Here is an 18,730-nt window from a genome sequence, read left to right on the forward strand (position 1 = left end):
CCTTGACCCATGTGCAGGACCTTGCGCTTGGCCTTGTTGAACTTCATGAGGTTTGCACAGGCCCACCTCTCAACCTGTCAGAGTCCCTCTGGATGGCATCCCTGCCCTCCAGCGTGTCGACAGCACCACACGGCTTGGTGTTGTTGGCAGACTTGCTGAAGGTGCACTCAATCCTACTGACCATGTTGCCAGCAAAGCAAAGAAACAGCACTGGTCCCAGTACTGACCCCTGAGAGTCACCACTTGTTACTTGTCTTCACTTGGACATTAAGCTGTTGACCACAACTCTTTGTGACCATCCAGCCGATTCCTTATCCACAGAATGGTGCATCTGTCAAATCCACGTGTCTCCAATTTAGAGACAAGGATGTCATGCAAGACAGTATTAAATGCTTTGCACAAGCCCAGGTAGATGATGTTGGTCACACCTGTATCACTTGGAGAAGGAAGTTATCATCAATGCATTTCAGGAACCTCCTGGATTGCTTATGCCCTGCTGTATTGTTCCTCCAACAGATACTGGGGTGGTTGAAGTCCCCTGTGAGGATCAGGGCTTGTGATTTGAGGCTGCTCCTATCTGTCCATAGAAGGCCTCATCTGCTCAGTCTTCCTGGTCAGGTGGCCTTTGCAAACCCCCACTATAATGTCAGTTGTCCCTGACCTTCCTTTAATCCTGGCCCATAAGCTCTCGGTTGGCTCCTCATCCATCCCCAGGCAGAGCTCCACACACTCGAGCTGGTCATTGACATAGAGGTTGAAACCCCCTCCTTGTCTCCCGTGCCTTCCTTTACAACATTCCAGTCATAGGAGTCATCCCACCACATCTCCGTGATGCCAATAAGATCATAGCCCTGCAGGTGTGGGCATGTCTTGAGCTCCTCTTGTTCGTTCCCCATGCTACGTGTGTTTGCACAGAGGTATTTAAGCTGGGCTCCTGATGAAGCTGACTGACTGGCTGGAATTCCTTTGTGCTGCTCTTCAGGTGCTGCTCTGCTGACCTGTGATCCCTCTCCGGGCTCTGGGCATCTATTGCTGTCACTGGCATCAAGCTGGTAGGAGTGGGATGGATTGAGCTTCCCCGCTGCCAGAAACTTTAGTTTAAAGCCCTCTTCACCAGCTTAGCAAGCCTATGACTGAAGATGCTCTTCCCCTTCTCTGACCGATGGACCCCATCAGCCCCCAGTAGACCAGGGTCCTCAAAGCGAGTCCCATGGTCTAAGTAGCTGAACCCCTGGCTCTGGCACCAGTCCTGTAACCAACTGATGATTTGCCAGGTTTGACTGGCCCTTGACAGACCTCTTCCCTTTGACTGGGAGAACTGATGAAAAGTACCAGGGCAAGTTATTTCTCAACAGCAGAGCCAGCATGTTTGTATCTAGCTGTATCATTACTGAAAGGTGCACAGGCAGTAAGTTTTGCACGTACCACGTATCAAAATATAAAATCCAACACATGATTAGAATTCAGTGCCAGATCATTTACTGGATAGCCAGCTAAAAACTCAGACTGGGACATAGTTTCAATTATACTTATTTTTACAGGTTTTCAAAGTTCTGCTGAATCTCTTTTCTTGTACTGAAGAGAGGTTCAGGGAAGAGTGGTTCTCTCCCACAAACTGTTTCAGCATATTAAAATGGCAGAGTTTGGCTTCTCTCCTTAGAAGCCTTTTAAGTTAGAGTGTGACATTGTTCTCATGAGTGCTGTCGTTTGGCCAGCTGGAAGTCTACCATATCCTGTTGTATGCTACTTGCAGAGAGTGAAAGAGGAGAACAGCAATGGAGAGGGGGTAGTTGTCATAGTTATCAGATTAATTCTGTCTTCATTTGCAAGTTTAAACAAGTTCTGTTGAACATGTATTGGAACCTGAATTAAAAATATAGCTCCTGTATTTTACAGCATTTAACCAGTTTCAGGTGCCATTTTGCTTGTCCATAAAATGCCCCTTTCTTTCCCCCCCAAGTGAGTTCCACACTTGTGTCAAGACTACCAAGAACTTACTTGTTTGCTTCAGTGCAAAAATTACTATATGGCCTTGAATTCTTGTTAGCGCTGGGCATCCAGCACATCCAAGAAAGGAGGAGTTGGATCTGTTTCTTCTTAGGCAGCATCAACAGATTTGTTTATTAAATTCCAACCTGTTACTCCCATGGAAATCAGTGGAAAGCTTTCAGGATGGCACAGGTTGTTGTTTGAGTGAACTGCTCCTGCCAGACCTTGTTGATGATACACAGGAGGGAAGGAAGGAAGGAAGGAACCTCACTTGACTCTTGGGGTATATTTAGGCTGCGAACAAACATCCTGCTCCCAATGCATCTGTCTGGTTGGAAGAAGAGACTGCCAGCAAACTCTTCTTAGCTGCTTTTCACCCTGTCAAATCTGCTGGTGAAGATACCCCTGGTCACGTTCCCTGCCCTGCTTTCACTCATGTTGAGCTCAGCTAGTTTATAGAGGCTGGTTGGTGGGCACCATGTTGGCTGATTGTCCTTGAGGAGGGCAGGATGCGATCCCACAAGTAGCTCCACTGGCATGTTTGAAGGAGCGAGTCCCTTGGATGGAGAAGGGTGACGTGCAACGTGGTGACCCGTGTCCTCGCGCCATTGCAGTTGTTCCTCAGTCGGAGTTTGCCTCCCCCCAGTCCGCCCCTGCGTCCAGGAGGAGTGATGTGCAATGCCATGGGTGGCTGTGAAAGCTGAAGGGATGGGGTTTGAGCCCTGCCGCCTTTTGAGTGGGGTCCCTGGGGAAGCATCTCTTTATTGCTGGTTGAGCACATTTGATGGAGAGTTTTGCCAAATAAAAAACGAAGCTCCAGGAGTGTTGTGTTTACTGTCACCTTTAGTGCAAGCAACACCTCTAAATAAGATTTACTGTTATTGCATGTGTCGGTTCTGGAAAATCAAATTATTTGGTGTGTTTGTTTTTACAGCTCAAGGATAAATCTCACTTCTAGTATAAGCAGATATAATTTCATTGCCATAAATGCAGTTGTACTTCTGTATGAATTCTTGGATTTGTCTGTAAATCTTTGCTGCCTTTAAAGAGACTTTCTTTCTCTGGTGCATTCAGTTTAGGATCATGCTGTGAAAGCTTTGCACTGGTTTTAGAAAATTGTGAGGGACAGACTCCCTGTGCACTTCAGCTTTCCCCAAAAGATTGCTTCTGTCACAGCAGATTAATCTTGGAAGTTTACAGGCTAGAAACACAGTGCATAGCAGTGAAGATTTGTTAAAAGGGGGAGGAGAGGGGCCTCTTCTGCGGGTCAGTGAGAGGAGCGCGCAAATGGTAAAAGCGATGGGAAGGGAGGAAAAGACACACCCCTGATGGAGCAGTGGAGCAGTGCCTTCCAGGGTGAAGCTCCCACTCTCTCACAGCTGGAGCCGGCAAACACAAGCGTGCACAGTCCGTGAGCAGAGTGGGAGCTGACATGATGTGCTTCAACTCGATGCAAAATGAATGAGCTGCTGTTCTCGGGGGTATTCGGCCCCCCGTCGTTGAAGTACAAGTACACGGCTGCATCAAGTGCAGTTTGCATCAGCTGATGCCGAGATACACACTAACGGAGACAGGGACCCGGCAGAGGGTTGAGTTGGGTGTTTGTGTGTGACATCCTTGGCATTAAATTCCTGTTTGATGCAACAAAAAGGTAAGAAACTTAAAAAGTGACAAGAAAAAAATCTCAGCCTCCCTCCCTAGACAACAGCCTCACTTTAGGAGTAGCCTTTGTCTGGAGCTGTATTTTCAAGGCTTATGGTCTGTTAGTCTAAAGCTTCTGTGTGGATGCCTGCAAGGCAAATTACAGCTCCCAGTGTGACAAAGGCAGGCCAGATTTCTTTTCTCCAAGAGCTGACACTTAACAACCTTCAGGAAAGCACTGTAGCAGAAATGCTGGACTGTGTGCTGAGTGGTAAGTATGTGATGCTGTTCTCCCTCTCCTTTATCCCTTCAGATGTTGCTCATTTGAGCAGTAAGCTAGCTAATGGATCCTGGTGATTAATAGGTTTGGGGGGTTGTGTTCTGCTCAGAATTACATGTTCCTAAACTGGTTGCGGTTACTGGCTGCATATTGACCAGCCTGATGCTGTAGAGGATGATCGTAATTTGTTTTTACTGGTAATGCTGTGTTAATGGATAAAAAGATTCTGTAGTTAAGAACAGCAGAAACCTCATCTACTGAAGAGAAGAAACCTCCCTGTGTTTTCCCCCCCCCAAACATACAGTGCCTGTAAAATTATTTATTTGTAATTCCCAGCTAACTTATAGCTAGCCACTCTGGGCTTTCTTCTTTCAGCCCATAATTGACAATGGAGATTGTGCAATTTGGAATCTTTGTAGAGCTCCAAAAGAAGTAAACATTTAAAGACAGAAGTATTGCAGTGTTTGGGAAGGTTACGTGCACGCAAAGATATATTTAGTTGAAGTGAAATGGTTAATGGCTTTTTTGACAGAAGAGAAAACTTCATGATTTACATGTAATATATTGCCTTGAGGTCTCTGTGCTTGCTTAATCCTATCTGTATTCATAAAGAATTTGCAGCAGGAGAAATTTCATTGATTTGTTAATTGATACATAGCTTTGAATCCTCATTACGATGGGTGCACAGGGGAGGGAGGAGAGACAAGCACATTTATCTTTTTCTTTAAACTCAGCAGCTTCACTCCTAAATTGGGTTTCTTGCATGTTATGGAACCTCATTGCTCTCCCTGGTCTGTGCAGTAGTTTTTGTTTTCTTAAAGGATAGCAAACACTGCTGAGTCTTGATCTCTATCAGGGAAATATATTAAGTGTTTCATCTCTTAAAACTATGGCTTTAATTATGGTTTTGTAGCTGATGCCTTGCAGTTAATGTAATTCATAACAGCTTGTGAGTGAGGAAAAGGATATTATTTAGCCCTGGAGCATTTCTCAGTTAAAATTGGCTTATTTATTTTCATAAGGAGTTAAAAGAGAGAAAGAGAAAAATAATGGGGTTTTATTATGTGATATTAGTTAGAATTTTTTTTTTTTAAAGTACAGGTTAGTTTTCCCTTCTATAATGATGGATGTATATAAATAAATAACCCTGTCTGTGAAGATGTTTTAAACCCTAATCAGTTGGAATACAGATGAGGATCAAACAAACTGTGAATTAATATTTTAGATAATTAAGGTGTGTATTGAAGGTCTGTGGTGTTTCTAGTATTGCTACAGTCTGTTGGGTATCCTGTTAGGCAGGGCTTTCTGGTTTGCTGTTTGGAGTTTCCTGTGTTTTGTGACATGAAGTAAAACTCTGTGACTGGGGACAAAATTCTGGTCGAATTGATACTAGAGTGCTAGTATTGATTCAGCTGCTCTATATGGCTTTAATTTGTGTTAGAGTACAGACTTTGTTCCAGTGTAGCTTGAGATGAGCTGAGATAACCTTATTCACTGGGTAAAGTTAATCCAGGTCAAAAACTGAAGTTTAACCATTCTAAATCGGAGAATATCAAGTCAGTAAAAAGTGTTCAGTTTGATTTCCTCCTATTAGCAAATAACTGGCATGTCCCTGAATTTGGCTTGGTATTTGCCAAAGAAAACAACATCCTCCTTTTTTGTTGTTGTATTTTGATGTGATCTTAAAGCCTTCTCTGTATGTTTGAAGAAGTTTCCAAATTGGAAATGTCTTTATGGCTGAATTTAATAATTCTTTAAAAAATTAAAACAGAAAATCTCATACCCAACTGATCCATCAAAAATGGTGGTCTAGTGATTTGGGGAAAAGGTGGCCTGCCAGTCAAAGTTTTTTTCCCAAAGTTTGTTTTCCCTAACAAGCCAAATGTAGCATTTCCTAAGGAGAGAGAAATGGTCTTCATTGGGCTGTGAAAGATGCCCCTGGCTTATATCAGGAGAGGAGGTACCTGGGGTGGCCATGTGCTTCAGGGAGCTGTAAGTGCACCCTTTCATCTATGGTCTTCAGTCACTGTCATTTAGTATGTGCAGATGAGGGAAACCCTGAAATAATGGTAAAGTGACCTGAGGTTGCTTATTTATAGAAAGGGCTTGAGGAATAACAAGGAACCAGCTTGCCTGACCGATACCAATGTGATATCCAGTACACAAACTATCAGCGGGACTTAATGATTTCAGGGCCTCTGGTCTTAAGAGTACAATTTAGTCTCATATAATGTGTCAGTCTGCCTTATACTTTCTTTTTATTTTAAAAATAGAACCTGACTAGGTTATAGTAGTCTTCATAATATATGATTAGCAACAGAAGGCTAGATCAAGCCATCAATTTTTAAGCAGAAATCTTCTTTGCTACCAGTGGAGAATTGCTTAAAAATTGATGGCACAATCTGGCCCACAGTGAATAGGGAATTTCTACAGAAAGTGTTAGTTGTACTTCTAGTCAGTCTCCATTCTGGTGGTGACAGGGACCCAGAAACTCAAGGCCAGTCTGCTGGAATAGTCTGATACTTGAGGCTTAAGGACTACTTTTTTTTTTTTTTTTTTTTTTTTTCATTAAAAAAAAAAAAAAAAGGTTAAAAAGCTACCAAACCCTTAGAAAAATTATAAACCACAGCTGTTTTCCTTTCAGTGAAAGCAACTATTTCTCTAGTGGCATACATAAGTGAAGGACAGAATCATTATCTAAGCAACAGAGAGATTTTCAAATGCACAGAAATGGAGGTTGTTTCCTTTATTTGTTCATGTTATGCTGCTGAGGTGTAAATACATTTTACATAAACATTTTGCTGTATTAAGTGCTGCTAGACTTCATAATTACAAATTAGAAAACCAGAGTAGGGCCTCTTCTGTGCCTCAGAGGATATGCTTGGGCAAGTACTTTTAACAGTAAATAAAGATGAAAAGCTCATGCCATGCATCATTATTTTTAATCAAGTAAAATGTGTTTTACTCTACTAAAACTCTACAGTAATTGAAAGCAAAGATGTTTCAGCTGGTCATTATCTGGAAGAGAGATGGTCAGTGCTGATGATGATGGGTGTAGTCGCACCTGAAAATGTTTAAGGACGGCAGAGGTTGAAGGGCAGACCTCTGTACTTGCTCAGGGTGTAGGTGGCACATGGCAGCCTTATTTTTTCTAATCTGCTCAAAAAAGACCACTGGGGACATTGTAGTCAGCCAGACTCCAGGGGAAGCTACAGGAATGAAGAGGTCTGAAGTGTTAACCCCATCACTGCAACAGATCACCTAGGCCAGACTCTGCCCAAAGCCCGGCAAGGTTCAGGATTACCTCAGGGCCATTTCTGGTTGATACTCTTAAAAACCTCCAAGAACAGAGATTGCACAGTATCTTGCTGGGTTTACCCTCTCTTTAGGCAAAGAAACTTGTGTTTGCTCTATTTTTTAAACCCTCCCATGAGTGAGTAGCAGGAACTAATTAGATGCTCCCCTCATTACCTCATCCCCAGGCTAAACCAGCATGGTTCCTGCAGCCTTGGCGGCCTTTGGCTGGACTCACACCACTTTGTCACTCCCTCCCGCATACTGGTGGGCCCAAACCGGGATGCAGAAACCCAGATGCAGCCTCGTGAGCGACACGTGGAGGGTGTTTTTCTGGGACAGGGGTGTTACCACTATGACTCTCAGTTCATTCACCTCCCAGTGAAGCCTCCATTACCCTTCAGCTTGTGGGGTGGGCATTGTATATCAACGATCAGACTCGGGGTTGCAACTTGCATCAGTCACAGATGTACAAAACGCAGGGCTGGAAGAAGAAATTGTGTTATATACAGCTATGGTGGCATACTGTGCAGACCTTTCCCACGTGATGGTGCCCCATCAGGCACACCCCTCTCTGCAACTGTCTTGCCTCCGCTGCATCCCCGGGCTGGGTACAAACCTCTGCGAGAGGAATGCGGAGGAAAGGGGGTGATCAGGGAGGCAGGAACCCTCGGCGGTACCATAATGCGCTGCCTCCAAAGGCTCTAGTTGGAAAACCACCTGGAATAAATGGGCCTGGCAGAAGTAGCCGGGAGGAGGAGACTGTCACCCCCTTCCCAGGCAGGCAGTGTCCCCTAAGGGCTTGCTCTAGGAGGGTGGCTCCTTTCTCATGCCTCTGCAGGCTGGAAGGTCGTGGGCTGTTTTCCTTGGAGGTCTTGGCCTTTTCCCCTCAGAAACGAACCTCAAATGCTGTGTGGCAGCCCCAACACAATTTTCTAGGTATCGTCTTCCCACATTATTGCCAGGCTCTGGCTTGACCCCTTTTAACTCAGTCAGCTTGGCAAAGGATATGTAGAGCACCATACCGAAGCACTTGCACAGCTGCTCTTGCGGCCTCTCTGGCGCTCAGAGCCATCAGCAAAATCTGCCATTTGAACTGAAACTTTCCGTGTCGGCTTTTTAGCCTGGGGGCGAATTTTTAAAAATTTATTTATTTAAGTTTAAAGGTAAACCATTCAACCATATTTGAGCTACCAGTATGCAAAAAGAATACAGGAAGATAGTCTCTTGTGTGAAAATAATTAATGAATTACAAGACACCCCATGAGGAGATACTGGGTTAATTGGAAAGCTGTAATTAACTGGTTAGAACAGGATGCAGCCCCCCTTGATTTGTATGCATCCCACAGTGTGGGAGTCCCCCTTGTTCCTTGCTACCCAGGGAAGTCCAGCAGCCCAACTGCTTGTATTTTTCTCTCACCTTCCTGAATTTCCTACTGTGCTCTTCTCTTTGTCAGTGCTGGCAGATGCAATGGTGATTGTTCTGTACAATTATATCTTGCATAATGATAGAGGAAGTAACAGATCTCCCTTTAAGAGTTTGCACCAGCAGGTCATGTTTTGTGTCTAATTGTATTGTGTTCAAAATCTGCTAGATCCAAGAAATTTCTTTTCTGTTCCCCTCTGTCACCCCCCCACCCCCAGTACATTGTGTCTAAATTGCTGGAAGTTTTTTCCAATATGAAGGTTTTCCTGAGAGATAATCTCTGCTTGTCCACTTCATATAAAACCAGTGATTAATGCATGAAAAAAATTACATATATTTTGCTTCTCGTACTACTTAAAAACATTGACTATGTTTTCAGGGAAAGTAAAAGTGATACTACTTTTTCAATTCTGATTTTCAAATTTGCACTGAAATATAGAATCAAGGGCTGTTTAGGCTTGAAGAACTTCCAATATTTGCAATACTGAGACCTAATTTTAACCTCTTAATTTATAAAATATTAGCAATAAGCCTGGTGAAGTCCTTGCTGATTCTGCAAAGCCCGGTAGAAAGCCCATGTAGCTGAAATGAAGGAATGAGTGAGGTTTTGGTTGGGATTATTTCAGAGAATCATAGAACAGCCCAGGTTGGAGGGAACATCAAAAGACCATCTGATCCAACCTTTCATGGGAAGGGGAGACTCAGTGAGATTATCTAGCACCTTGTCCAGTCACATCTTGAAAACCCTTCTGTGATGGGGACCCTGCCATGTCCCTGGAGAGATTGTTCCAGTGAATTATTGTTCTTCACAAGGATCCACACAGAGATTACAGGGGCAACAGGTAGAAGTTGCACCAGGAGAGGTTTCATCTCGACATAAGAAAGAAATTAAACCTCAGTTATGTACATATGCATCCATGTGTGACTTGCACTCCCATGTTGGACGGATGTATTAGCTAACCATATTCACTTGTAGTTAAAACCTGGCTTAGAAAGCCTATGTTTATTTCACATCTACTCACTAAGCCATTTCTAAGCAACAGTTCAATCCCTGTAAGCTTTGCAAGCTTGCTAAATTGGGACGTCTAATGGGAATTGGATCCCTTCCCTTCAGTGTGCTCTGTCTTTAATCTTGCCCTTATTACTTGAGGTGGGATGATTTTTCCACACCACTGCTTCTTTCCTAGAGTCAGTTGCTAACTAGGATGGATGTAGGGTCCCATATCTTTGTGCACAGTGCATGAAGTTTGCTCAAGGTTTGTGTTGCTTAAGTCATACTAAGAGTTAGTGGTTGCTGAAGTGCTTCAGAAATTAAGGTGTGTAGTGATTTTATACGTCCTGACTTCATCTCGGTGCTAGAGTGAGGTTGTTACCCAGGCTGTCACTTCTTCAGGATGCAACTTTCAGAGGAACCCAAGTGACCTTGGGGTGTGAGCTTTTGGAAAAGGCAATAAAAAAACCACATTACAATCTTTCAGTTTAAACAACACAAGGTATTCACAGCTTCAAGAATTATTCTTGTTTGCTTTGTCAGTGTCTGCATTAAATAGTCTTATTTTAGAAGAAGGAAGGTTCATGTACTTTGTATGTCTATTTATGTTTTTTGCATACTACTTCCCGGACTTGTGTGTGATATTTTAAGCTTGATTACCTCCCAGTGTTGATATGTCTGTGCTGCCTCTCTAAATTCAGCTGATGCCTGTTGGCTTCATTGTATGTTTCCAAAAATACAAACTTCAGAGCAACAGGATTCAACCAAAATAAGTGTCAAAAGGAAATAGTGGCAGTATGCTTAGATACACTGTGCTACAAACAAACAGCAAATGTTAAATGTACAGCACTTCTTTGAGCTACCCTGTCTCATTATATGCTGGAGCTCTGTCTGCGTGAGTGCTTTCTAACTTGCTCTTTCTGTTTCTTTATGCTTCCCTGGATTCAGAGAGAGGTAAATGACTTTCTTTTTTCCATTATCCTATGTGTTTATCCTTCTGGCATGCACCAAATAATGCTTATATTGGTTTTCTCATATCAGTGAACAAAAGCTAAATTGCAATGAGTAAATTCATATCTCTGTCACCTTTTCACCTTGCTATTAATAGTATTTGTCAAGCTGATACTGTCTGTTGCTGGTTTCTTTTTTTCAGGTCCCAAACCCTCACGTACTAGAACAGTTTAAAATCATGCGATGCAGTGATTTGATATTTGCTTCCGGTGTTTTGAATTTAAAATGTAGATGTTGTTTTTCTCTGTAATCTGAAATGCAAGAAAGTGGTAACGAAATACCACCTTTTATTTAAAAAAAAAATTAAAAGCCATGATGCATAGAGAAGGGAATTTAAGAGCTAAGTTTAGCAGGAGTTGGAAACAATGTTTATTTCCTGGTTTTGGTGTTTGTTTCGGATCCAGCTGGGTTGGTCGCTTGTCTTTCAAGTTTGAAGAAAAGTTGTCCCCAGTATGTTTGATTTGTTTCAGTATACAAAGGGATCGTTTGGGATTCTCTACAATGCTTCCCGTTTCATGGGAGCGCAGACAGTAAGGCATTGTAGTCAGGTGCTTTGCAGCACAAGGGCTGCAGCCACTCCAAAGGCTCTTACTGATAGAATTGCATCCCTCAAATGAGATTTGGGGTTTGTTTGCTCATCTAAATTGCAAGGACTTGATCCTGGGACTGGGTGGAAGGAATGTGGTTTGGAGATGCAGACCGTTCCTCACGTTTGCTTTGTGGAATATAATGAGAACGGTTTCCAGGCTTGACTGGTTTTTAATCAATTCTTTAGGCGGTGTTGGCCTGAGGAAATGTTTGAACTTTCTTGATTATGGCTTTGCAATCTAATGTAGATTTCATGCATGTGGGAAGCGATGATCCTCCCAGACTAACACTGGCAAAAGTGTGCTGCAAGCAGATTCGTGGGTAGTGTCTGTGCACGATTGCTGTGTTCTCTGTCTGAATAATAAAGAACAAAGCAGAACTAGTAAGCATTGCTTATAAAGCAAATCACACTGGAGAGATTAACTGTTCTAGTGTAGTCTTGCTGTCATCTTCAGTTAAATCTGTATTATTGCTTTGATCATCTCAACTTGATATATTTCTTTATTAAATCTTTAAATATTCCTTATTAAAAAAGGCCCACATCTTCCAATTAAATCTGGAAGATAGAAGCATTGTCAAAAATATCTAAATACTAATTTATCAAAATCGAATTTACAGGATCTGCTGCAAAGAGGCTGCTCAGAGGTTCAGAGGCATAATAACGCATTCATTTACCTAAAGGAAATTCAGTATTCATCAAAAATGCTAGACTGGCCATCCAGAGGAGTTAAACCACCCCTTTACAATGCTACAAAGGAGGAGGCAACTACGGTGGCCTTGACAACTTATGTCATTTGTGTGCCTTTCCCTTGAAAAGTGCTGTACATGGTAGCAAGGCAGCAGCCCCCTGCCCATACACATTTCATAAATGTCATGAATGAAGCAAGCAAAAAAAAAAAAAAAAAAAAAATCACCATGACAAATTTGTGGCAATAATGTCAGTGGTCAGTGATTTTCATGGGGTCTGTCCCGGAATATCTGCCTTCCTTTAAGCCCATTTATAAAACAAGCTGAGGTCTAATCTGCTGATTGGCTTTTCAACTTGTCATACGTGCCTAGGAGTTGCTGAGCAGCTTTAAGCCCCATCTGACCCCCAGGCACCAGCTGGATGTGGCATACTGTTAGCTGAGCCCCCCTCGTGCTGCCGGTGCTACACGAGCACAGAGTGTCCAGGGCAGTCTTGGTGGTGACCACGGCACATGTGGCAGACTGTCCTTGCCCTGACAGCAGTCCTTCAGCCATGTGATCGTGAGTTGAGGCTGGGAATGAGGACCAGCATGGAATGTAAATCTTAGCTGGACAGTCTGTACCGTCACCACTATGTTAACACAGCTCATGGATCTGGAGAGCTTCGCTGCTGAATCGCGCTTTGACATGACTCCATCTACATGAATCTGTGGCCCTTTGCAGAGGTGGAATATAGCCCTCGGTAGTGGAAAGGGAAATTATTTGTAATATCTCAGAGCCGTCTTTCTGGGTGGTGAGGCAGCGGTGGCAGGGCTGGCGGGAGCCCTGTCCCCTCCCCTGGCAGAGGGGGTGGTGGTGGGCAGCGCTGGGACGTGGGGAGCGGCTTCTGCGGCCTCGCGAGGATCGGTTGGTGGGAAGGGAGTTAGAGTGAAAGCCGTGCAGATGTTTCCAGGCTTGGAAGCACTGGGCTCGGAAGGGCTGAGCTGAGTACCAGTCGTATCAGCTCTGTGGGGTTTTAACAAATTTTGGAAGCGCGCAGAACTGTGGCAGTGATAAGACATCAAAGAAAAACCAGCAGGCTGTGTGTTTTAGGGCTCCCAGATTAAAGCCTTTGAGTATCGCACAAAGTAGCCACAGCTCCTCCTTGAGAGTTAGCAAGTGACATTATCAAGAAATGAAGCAAACAGCCTTTCAGCAAGGGATAATTTGCCCTACAAACTTTATGCACGAATTAGAAAAACAAGCCACGCTGTGTCAATGCCAGACCATTTGAGGAGAATTAAATAAATGCAGAACTGATGTTTTGCTGCAAGGAAACCCATTTTCAAGTTGTGTGAGAGCTGAAGAGTCTCCTAAAAGTCTCTGCTTGGGAGGGCTTCTTAACTACTTGAATCAAAAATTAATGTAATGTAGTGGTGGCCAAGTCTGCCATTCTGAGCTGTAGCTGAGAAGCAGCCAAAGAGGTGCAGGAGCTCTGTGGGGTGAAGTGCTTGGAGTGAAGAAAAATTGCAAGGCTTTCGTATGTTTTTAGGATTGCCAGAAACATAGGGAAAATTCTTCCTCTCCCATATCTCTTCCAACTGTAATCACTGAGGAGAGGAGAGTACATGTGGTTAAATGCACCGTGACCGTCTGGGAGAAATGGGAAGGAGAAGACTTGTGGGAGTAGTTGTTTTTCTTCCTTCTCCAGGATTTGATTCCAAAGTGGTTGGTATAGTCACCTGGAGAAAGGGCTGTGGGTTTCCTTTGGAAGGTGTGGGAGGGAAGCAGTGGTTTCATTCCATGTCTATCTGGTAGGCGAAATGGAAGTTGAAAAGTTTTCAGTAAATCTACAAACAGATTTTGCAGCTTGTGTGAATTCTGCTTGTTTCTTCTAGTTCTGGTTTCTTACCTTTGGGTTTTTCTCCTTAACTTCGCAAACTCCTTGATGTGACTGTAATAAAAAGACAAGTGAACTGAACAGAGTCCCAGACTTCATTTCAGCTATAAATTCTCCTCGTGAAAGAGCAGTCTCAGTAAAAAATTTCACGTGTTAATCTAGATCTGCAATTTCTGCCATATGTATTACTGCAGGGTTTCTTGCACATTATCTTCTCTGCTGTTTGTGTTACTAGAATATTTGTGTGTCATGGAAAAAACCCCACAGAGCATGGTCTTATTGGCATTATCTGCTTTTCTTCTTATGTGTTTCCTCTCACTTTCCTTGCTTTTCTCCTTCCCTGCTCATCTGTTCTGCTCCCACAGATGTTCATGTCTCGCCGGTGAATAGCAGCCAGCCTCCTGCCAGGTGCCTTCTGACCCAGCTCTGCTATAGCAGTGGCTGCTCTCTCCTTTTTTCTTTGTGCTTTCACAAATCACTGGTCAGCTGTTTGTAGGATAGCAAGGTGAAGCCTGAAGGTTATAGGCTCTGGAGACGGTCTCCCAACAGCCCAGCAGTGCAGTCGCAGGAGTCTGTACACCAGTACACAGAAGTCAACAGTCATCTTCTGTAGGCTGTTCTGGATGAATTTCAATCAATTTTAAGCCAAGTTCAGAGGATACCATGTTCTGGTTAAAAGATTCTTGTTACAATTTATAATACAGAAATCTGTAAAGCCATTTACATTTTCCTGCACGTGTATCAATTTAATATAGTTGTTTTAAATAGCAGCAATTTAATTTTGATTGATAAGAGTACAACATTTTATATCAGACTTCAAGGCTAGGGTGCTGGGGGTTTTCAACAACAACAAACAAATGATTAATGCAGTTCTACACTCTTTCGAAGAAACAAGTTTATAGTGAAAAGATAATGGAGGATGTGCTGCTCTTTCAGGCTGTAGTTAATTGGGATGTCTCCTAGGACCTTAGCCTAATAGTGGCAAATGGCTATGAGTGCTACTCAAACAGGACGGCATTAGCATAAATTGCATTTAATGTGATTATATTCATCCAAGGTTGAGCAGCTAAGTGATGCTTAGCCAGGTGTTAAATAGGTATGGCTATCTAAGGTTTAGTCAATTACATTTGCCAATTAAAGAGGGTAAAAGAGCAAATAAAAATGAAATTCCTTTCTACTTAGCACCTTACATTGTCTTGGCAGTTCTCTAAATTGCTTTTTAAAATGTCTCTCTCTAATCCTGTACTCTTTCAAAATAAAGAAATTTCTACTGAATTTTTAACTGTTCAGCAGAACCGGTCTTACCCACTTGTGCAGAAAAATAATTTTCTTATCAATTTTTCTGGTTTTCTAGCTTTTTTTTCAGAGTACTGATTTATAGCTAGTTCCTGTAACTGGAAAGATACTAATGGATTATGTAGTACATGTGCAAATTATTACAAAAACAAAAAAAAAAAGACAGACCTACTACTCAGCACCCCTTTTCGATAATCCTGTATCACCAGAAGTGTTGCACTTGTGTTACAAAGTTTTAAGAATATACAGCTTTTTTTCTGCAACGAAATACATTATTCTTCCAGTAAACATCTTGCTGCTCTCCCCACTGATATGAAAGAGAATTTTACCAGGAGCAGTGGTCCAAATCCCACAGATTTCATGTGCACAGGCACCGTAGTGAGACAGAAAAGACTCGGGCTGGGTGAGATGGGATCTATTAACCCTACGTCAGCTCTGTATCCAGCCATGGGCTTTGTAAAGGCTTTTGAGTTTCTGTTTTTGCTTGTTTTCCCAGCAAGTGTGTAAAGACAGGGGAATGGTAGGAGGAGGCATTTGCCCTTTTTACATAAATTTCTATTGCAAACACATTAGTCGGAACTTCATTATCAAAGGGGAGTGCTGCACATAAATCTCACTTAAATGTTAATCAGCTGCAGTCAAATGAAGGTTTACAGATGAAGCGACGCAGAAGGGGATCCAAAGTGAAAGAGGAATCAGAGAGCAGTCTTCTGGCTTATTTGGTATTCAAGGCTTTGGACAAACAAGAAGCTGTTGCCTTCTTGTCCTGAGTAGGGAAACACTAAAATTTTCCCAAGTTTTACTTTGTTTTTGATGCTGCAGGAAGCAGATACTCTGGAATCCCCAAAGCCATACCTTTCTTCTCCAAGAGGGAGCACGAAGCTTGGTTTTCCCCGATGCCTAGAAATGCACAGAGCGAGCCTGTGAGGCTCCCGCTGGCATCAGAAGAACTGGCTGCCGCCAGCCTGCACCACCATCTCCAGGCCTTGGCTCCTGGGCTGCCGTGTAGGACAGGTGCAGGCCCTGATCATCTAAAGGTTTATGCATATTCACAATCCATGCATGTAATTAGCCGATTTACTTTGCTCAAGCTGTTCAGGTACTTAAGGTGAAATACTGGTGTGTGAGTCTGAAACACCACTGCGAGGGTTTTATTAGCTCTCAGGAGTTGAAACTGATGTACTAGCTGGTGCTTCATTTTCTCCTGGAATTGTGCTATGCTGCCTTGTCTGTGAATGCATGCCATTGCAAGCAGAAATATTTACAGAAGCCACAGGACCAAGTGCCAGAGAGGCTCGACGGAAGCGTTACGTGCGCCGCGGCAGCACTGAGGCAGCGCTTGCTGAGCCAAGGGGTGGGCCAGGTGCCCCCAGCAGCGCCTTCCTGGCACCCACCAGCACCTCCACAGGTGGGAAGTGATATTTCTCGTACTCCTTCAAGGTGACTCAATGTGAGTGGAATTTCACAGGACAAAGCCTCAAGGATTTCCAGGCCACATGCGGGACACTTAATGCAAACAGCAGAGGCGTCAACATTTCTTCAAGAAGAACCCCCCCTGCCTGGTATCAATACCAGATGGGGGATTAAGAGATTGAGAGTGGCCCTGCCGAGAAGGAATTGAGGGGTACTAGTAGATGAAAAGCTGGACATGAGCTGGCAAATGTGCGCTTAAAGCCCAGAAAGCCAACCGTATTGTGGGCTGCATCAGGAGAAGTGTGGCCAGCAGGTCAAGGGAGGCGAGACGCCCCCCCTGGAGCACTGTGTCTGGCTCTGGGGCCCCCAATTTAAGGACATGGACCTGCTCAAGTGGGACCAGGGGGGGCCACAAAGGCGATCAGGGGGATGAAGCCCCTCTCCTATGAGGACAGGCTGAGAGAGTTGGGGTTGTTCAGCCTGGAGAAGAGAAGGCTCCAGGGAGATCTTAGAGCAGCCTACAGAAAAAGATGGGGAGGGACTCTTCATCAGGGACTGTTGTGATAGGACAAGAGGTAACGGTGTTAAAGTAAAGGAAGGTAGATTCAGACTAGATATGTGGAAGAAATTTTTTACAATGAGGGTGGTAAAACACTGGCACAGGGTGCCCAGAGAGGTTTTAGATGCCCCCTCCCTGGAAGTGTTCAAGGTCAGGTTGGATGGGACTCTGAGCAACCTGATCTGGTTGGAGATGTCCCTGATTATTGCAGGAGGGGTTGGGCTAGATGATCTTTAAAAGACCCTTCCAACCCAAACCATTTAACAAATAAATAAATAAACATCCTGCAGTGGTCTGTGGAGGGTGGTGTTAGGTGGCTTATATTTAGGGTCACTACCGGCTCCATCAGAAAATCAACACATTGCTTTTTGGCTAAAAATAACATATTTGTGGACAGTATCTGCCCTTTGGCAAGTACAGAGCTGGTTCATCTCATCAGGATTGTTGTTATCTTTCTCTTGCAGGGACAACAAGGTTGCAGGAACTTATGTGGCATGACTAAAGTGGCAAGTGAGCACCCTTGTCACCTGGAACGTCACGCTAAAGATACTGCATCCATAACATTCACCAGCCTCCTCCTGAGCTGCGCTGTGTGGTGGCTCGTTCATTTGGCTGTCATTAGCCTTCCAGAAACAGAGAAATGTTCTTACAGAAAAGCACCTGGGCTTGTTAGTGTCAGTGCTGCCCTCCCCACAGGCCTCATTTGATCAGAGAAGTAAATACATGCTTGTGAGAGAAACGAGGCTCAGCAGACTGCCCCCAGTCCTCGTCTCTACCTTTAAAATGCTGTTGAAAATACTGTAGTCTAAGGTGTTTCCCACTTATGGGGCATAATTATGAGTTGTGTTCTTTTATGACCAAAATCTTTGATCCTGACAGAATTCAGCCTTTAGTTTAACAGTTTTATTTGTTCGGCTCCTTTTTATCTCAGCAGTCCTTTGAGTCCTACCTCCACTGGGAGGGAGATAACATGCTGACTAAACGCATGCAGTGTTTAAGCTTGCAGGTTCCCTTGAGGCTGAAAATCCTTGCAGTTGATCTTGGGTCTCAGATAAACCCTCTGCAGGGTGAAATGTAATGTGGCCTCATGGGCTCTGCGTGCATCAGGGTCTTGGCAGCACAGTGGAGATGCCCTGCCTGATGCGGTCTCCTACAGCAAAGCACGGGAGTTTATTGGGGCAGCTGTGGTGCGCCAGGGCATTGCCAGAGCTACTGATCAAAAGTTGGACCACAATTTCTTGGGCTGTTACAGGTGAGTTTTGCTGGCAACGTGTTATGTCCTCCAAGCCCCGATGACTTGCTTTGGTGGCTTTGTCCCATCTTAGTTTTTATTAACGATAAAAGAAGGTTCTAACAGATAGCTGTATGGCTAACAGAAAGGGCAAGTTATCTTCTTCATTTGTGTAGCTCGTTGAAGGTGGCTGCTTTATAATTAGAAATCCTAGTATTGTACAGTGCTCCTGGGGCTGTGCAAATTTCTGTTTATTCAAATGGGCTTCTGTGCAGTGCAGGCAACTTGGCAAAACAACACTGGATGCTCTTCCTAGGATCATCTTGTAAAGGAATGCATAAATCACTTGTTTACAAGTCCTCAAAAGAATAGTGTTGATTTGAGGTAAATGCTTGTAAATGGGGCTAATAAATATGTAATGGTCACATAGATGGCTTTCAATGTT

General features: G+C 43.6%; 1 protein-coding gene across 9 annotated transcripts in view; it reads left to right on the forward strand.

Annotated features, from left to right (window-relative positions):
- Window positions 1-18,730, forward strand: part of APBB2 (amyloid beta precursor protein binding family B member 2) — a 192,726-nt gene that overhangs the window by 160,655 nt on the left and 13,341 nt on the right. For 4 of the 9 annotated variants that reach the window (XM_042807680.1, XM_042807681.1, XM_032999127.2 and 1 more), the window contains one exon: window positions 10,570-10,575. The exons of the other annotated variants lie outside the window; for them this stretch is intronic. In XM_042807680.1, coding sequence (XP_042663614.1) covers window positions 10,570-10,575 — 6 coding nt within the window. The remainder of the gene's footprint in view (window positions 1-10,569; window positions 10,576-18,730) is intronic. 9 annotated transcript variants of the gene reach the window in all.

The sequence above is a fragment of the Tyto alba genome, unplaced genomic scaffold, assembly GCF_018691265.1.
Source record: "Tyto alba isolate M040663 unplaced genomic scaffold, T.alba_DEE_v4.0 Super-Scaffold_6, whole genome shotgun sequence".
Classification (NCBI taxonomy): Eukaryota; Metazoa; Chordata; class Aves; order Strigiformes; family Tytonidae; genus Tyto; species Tyto alba.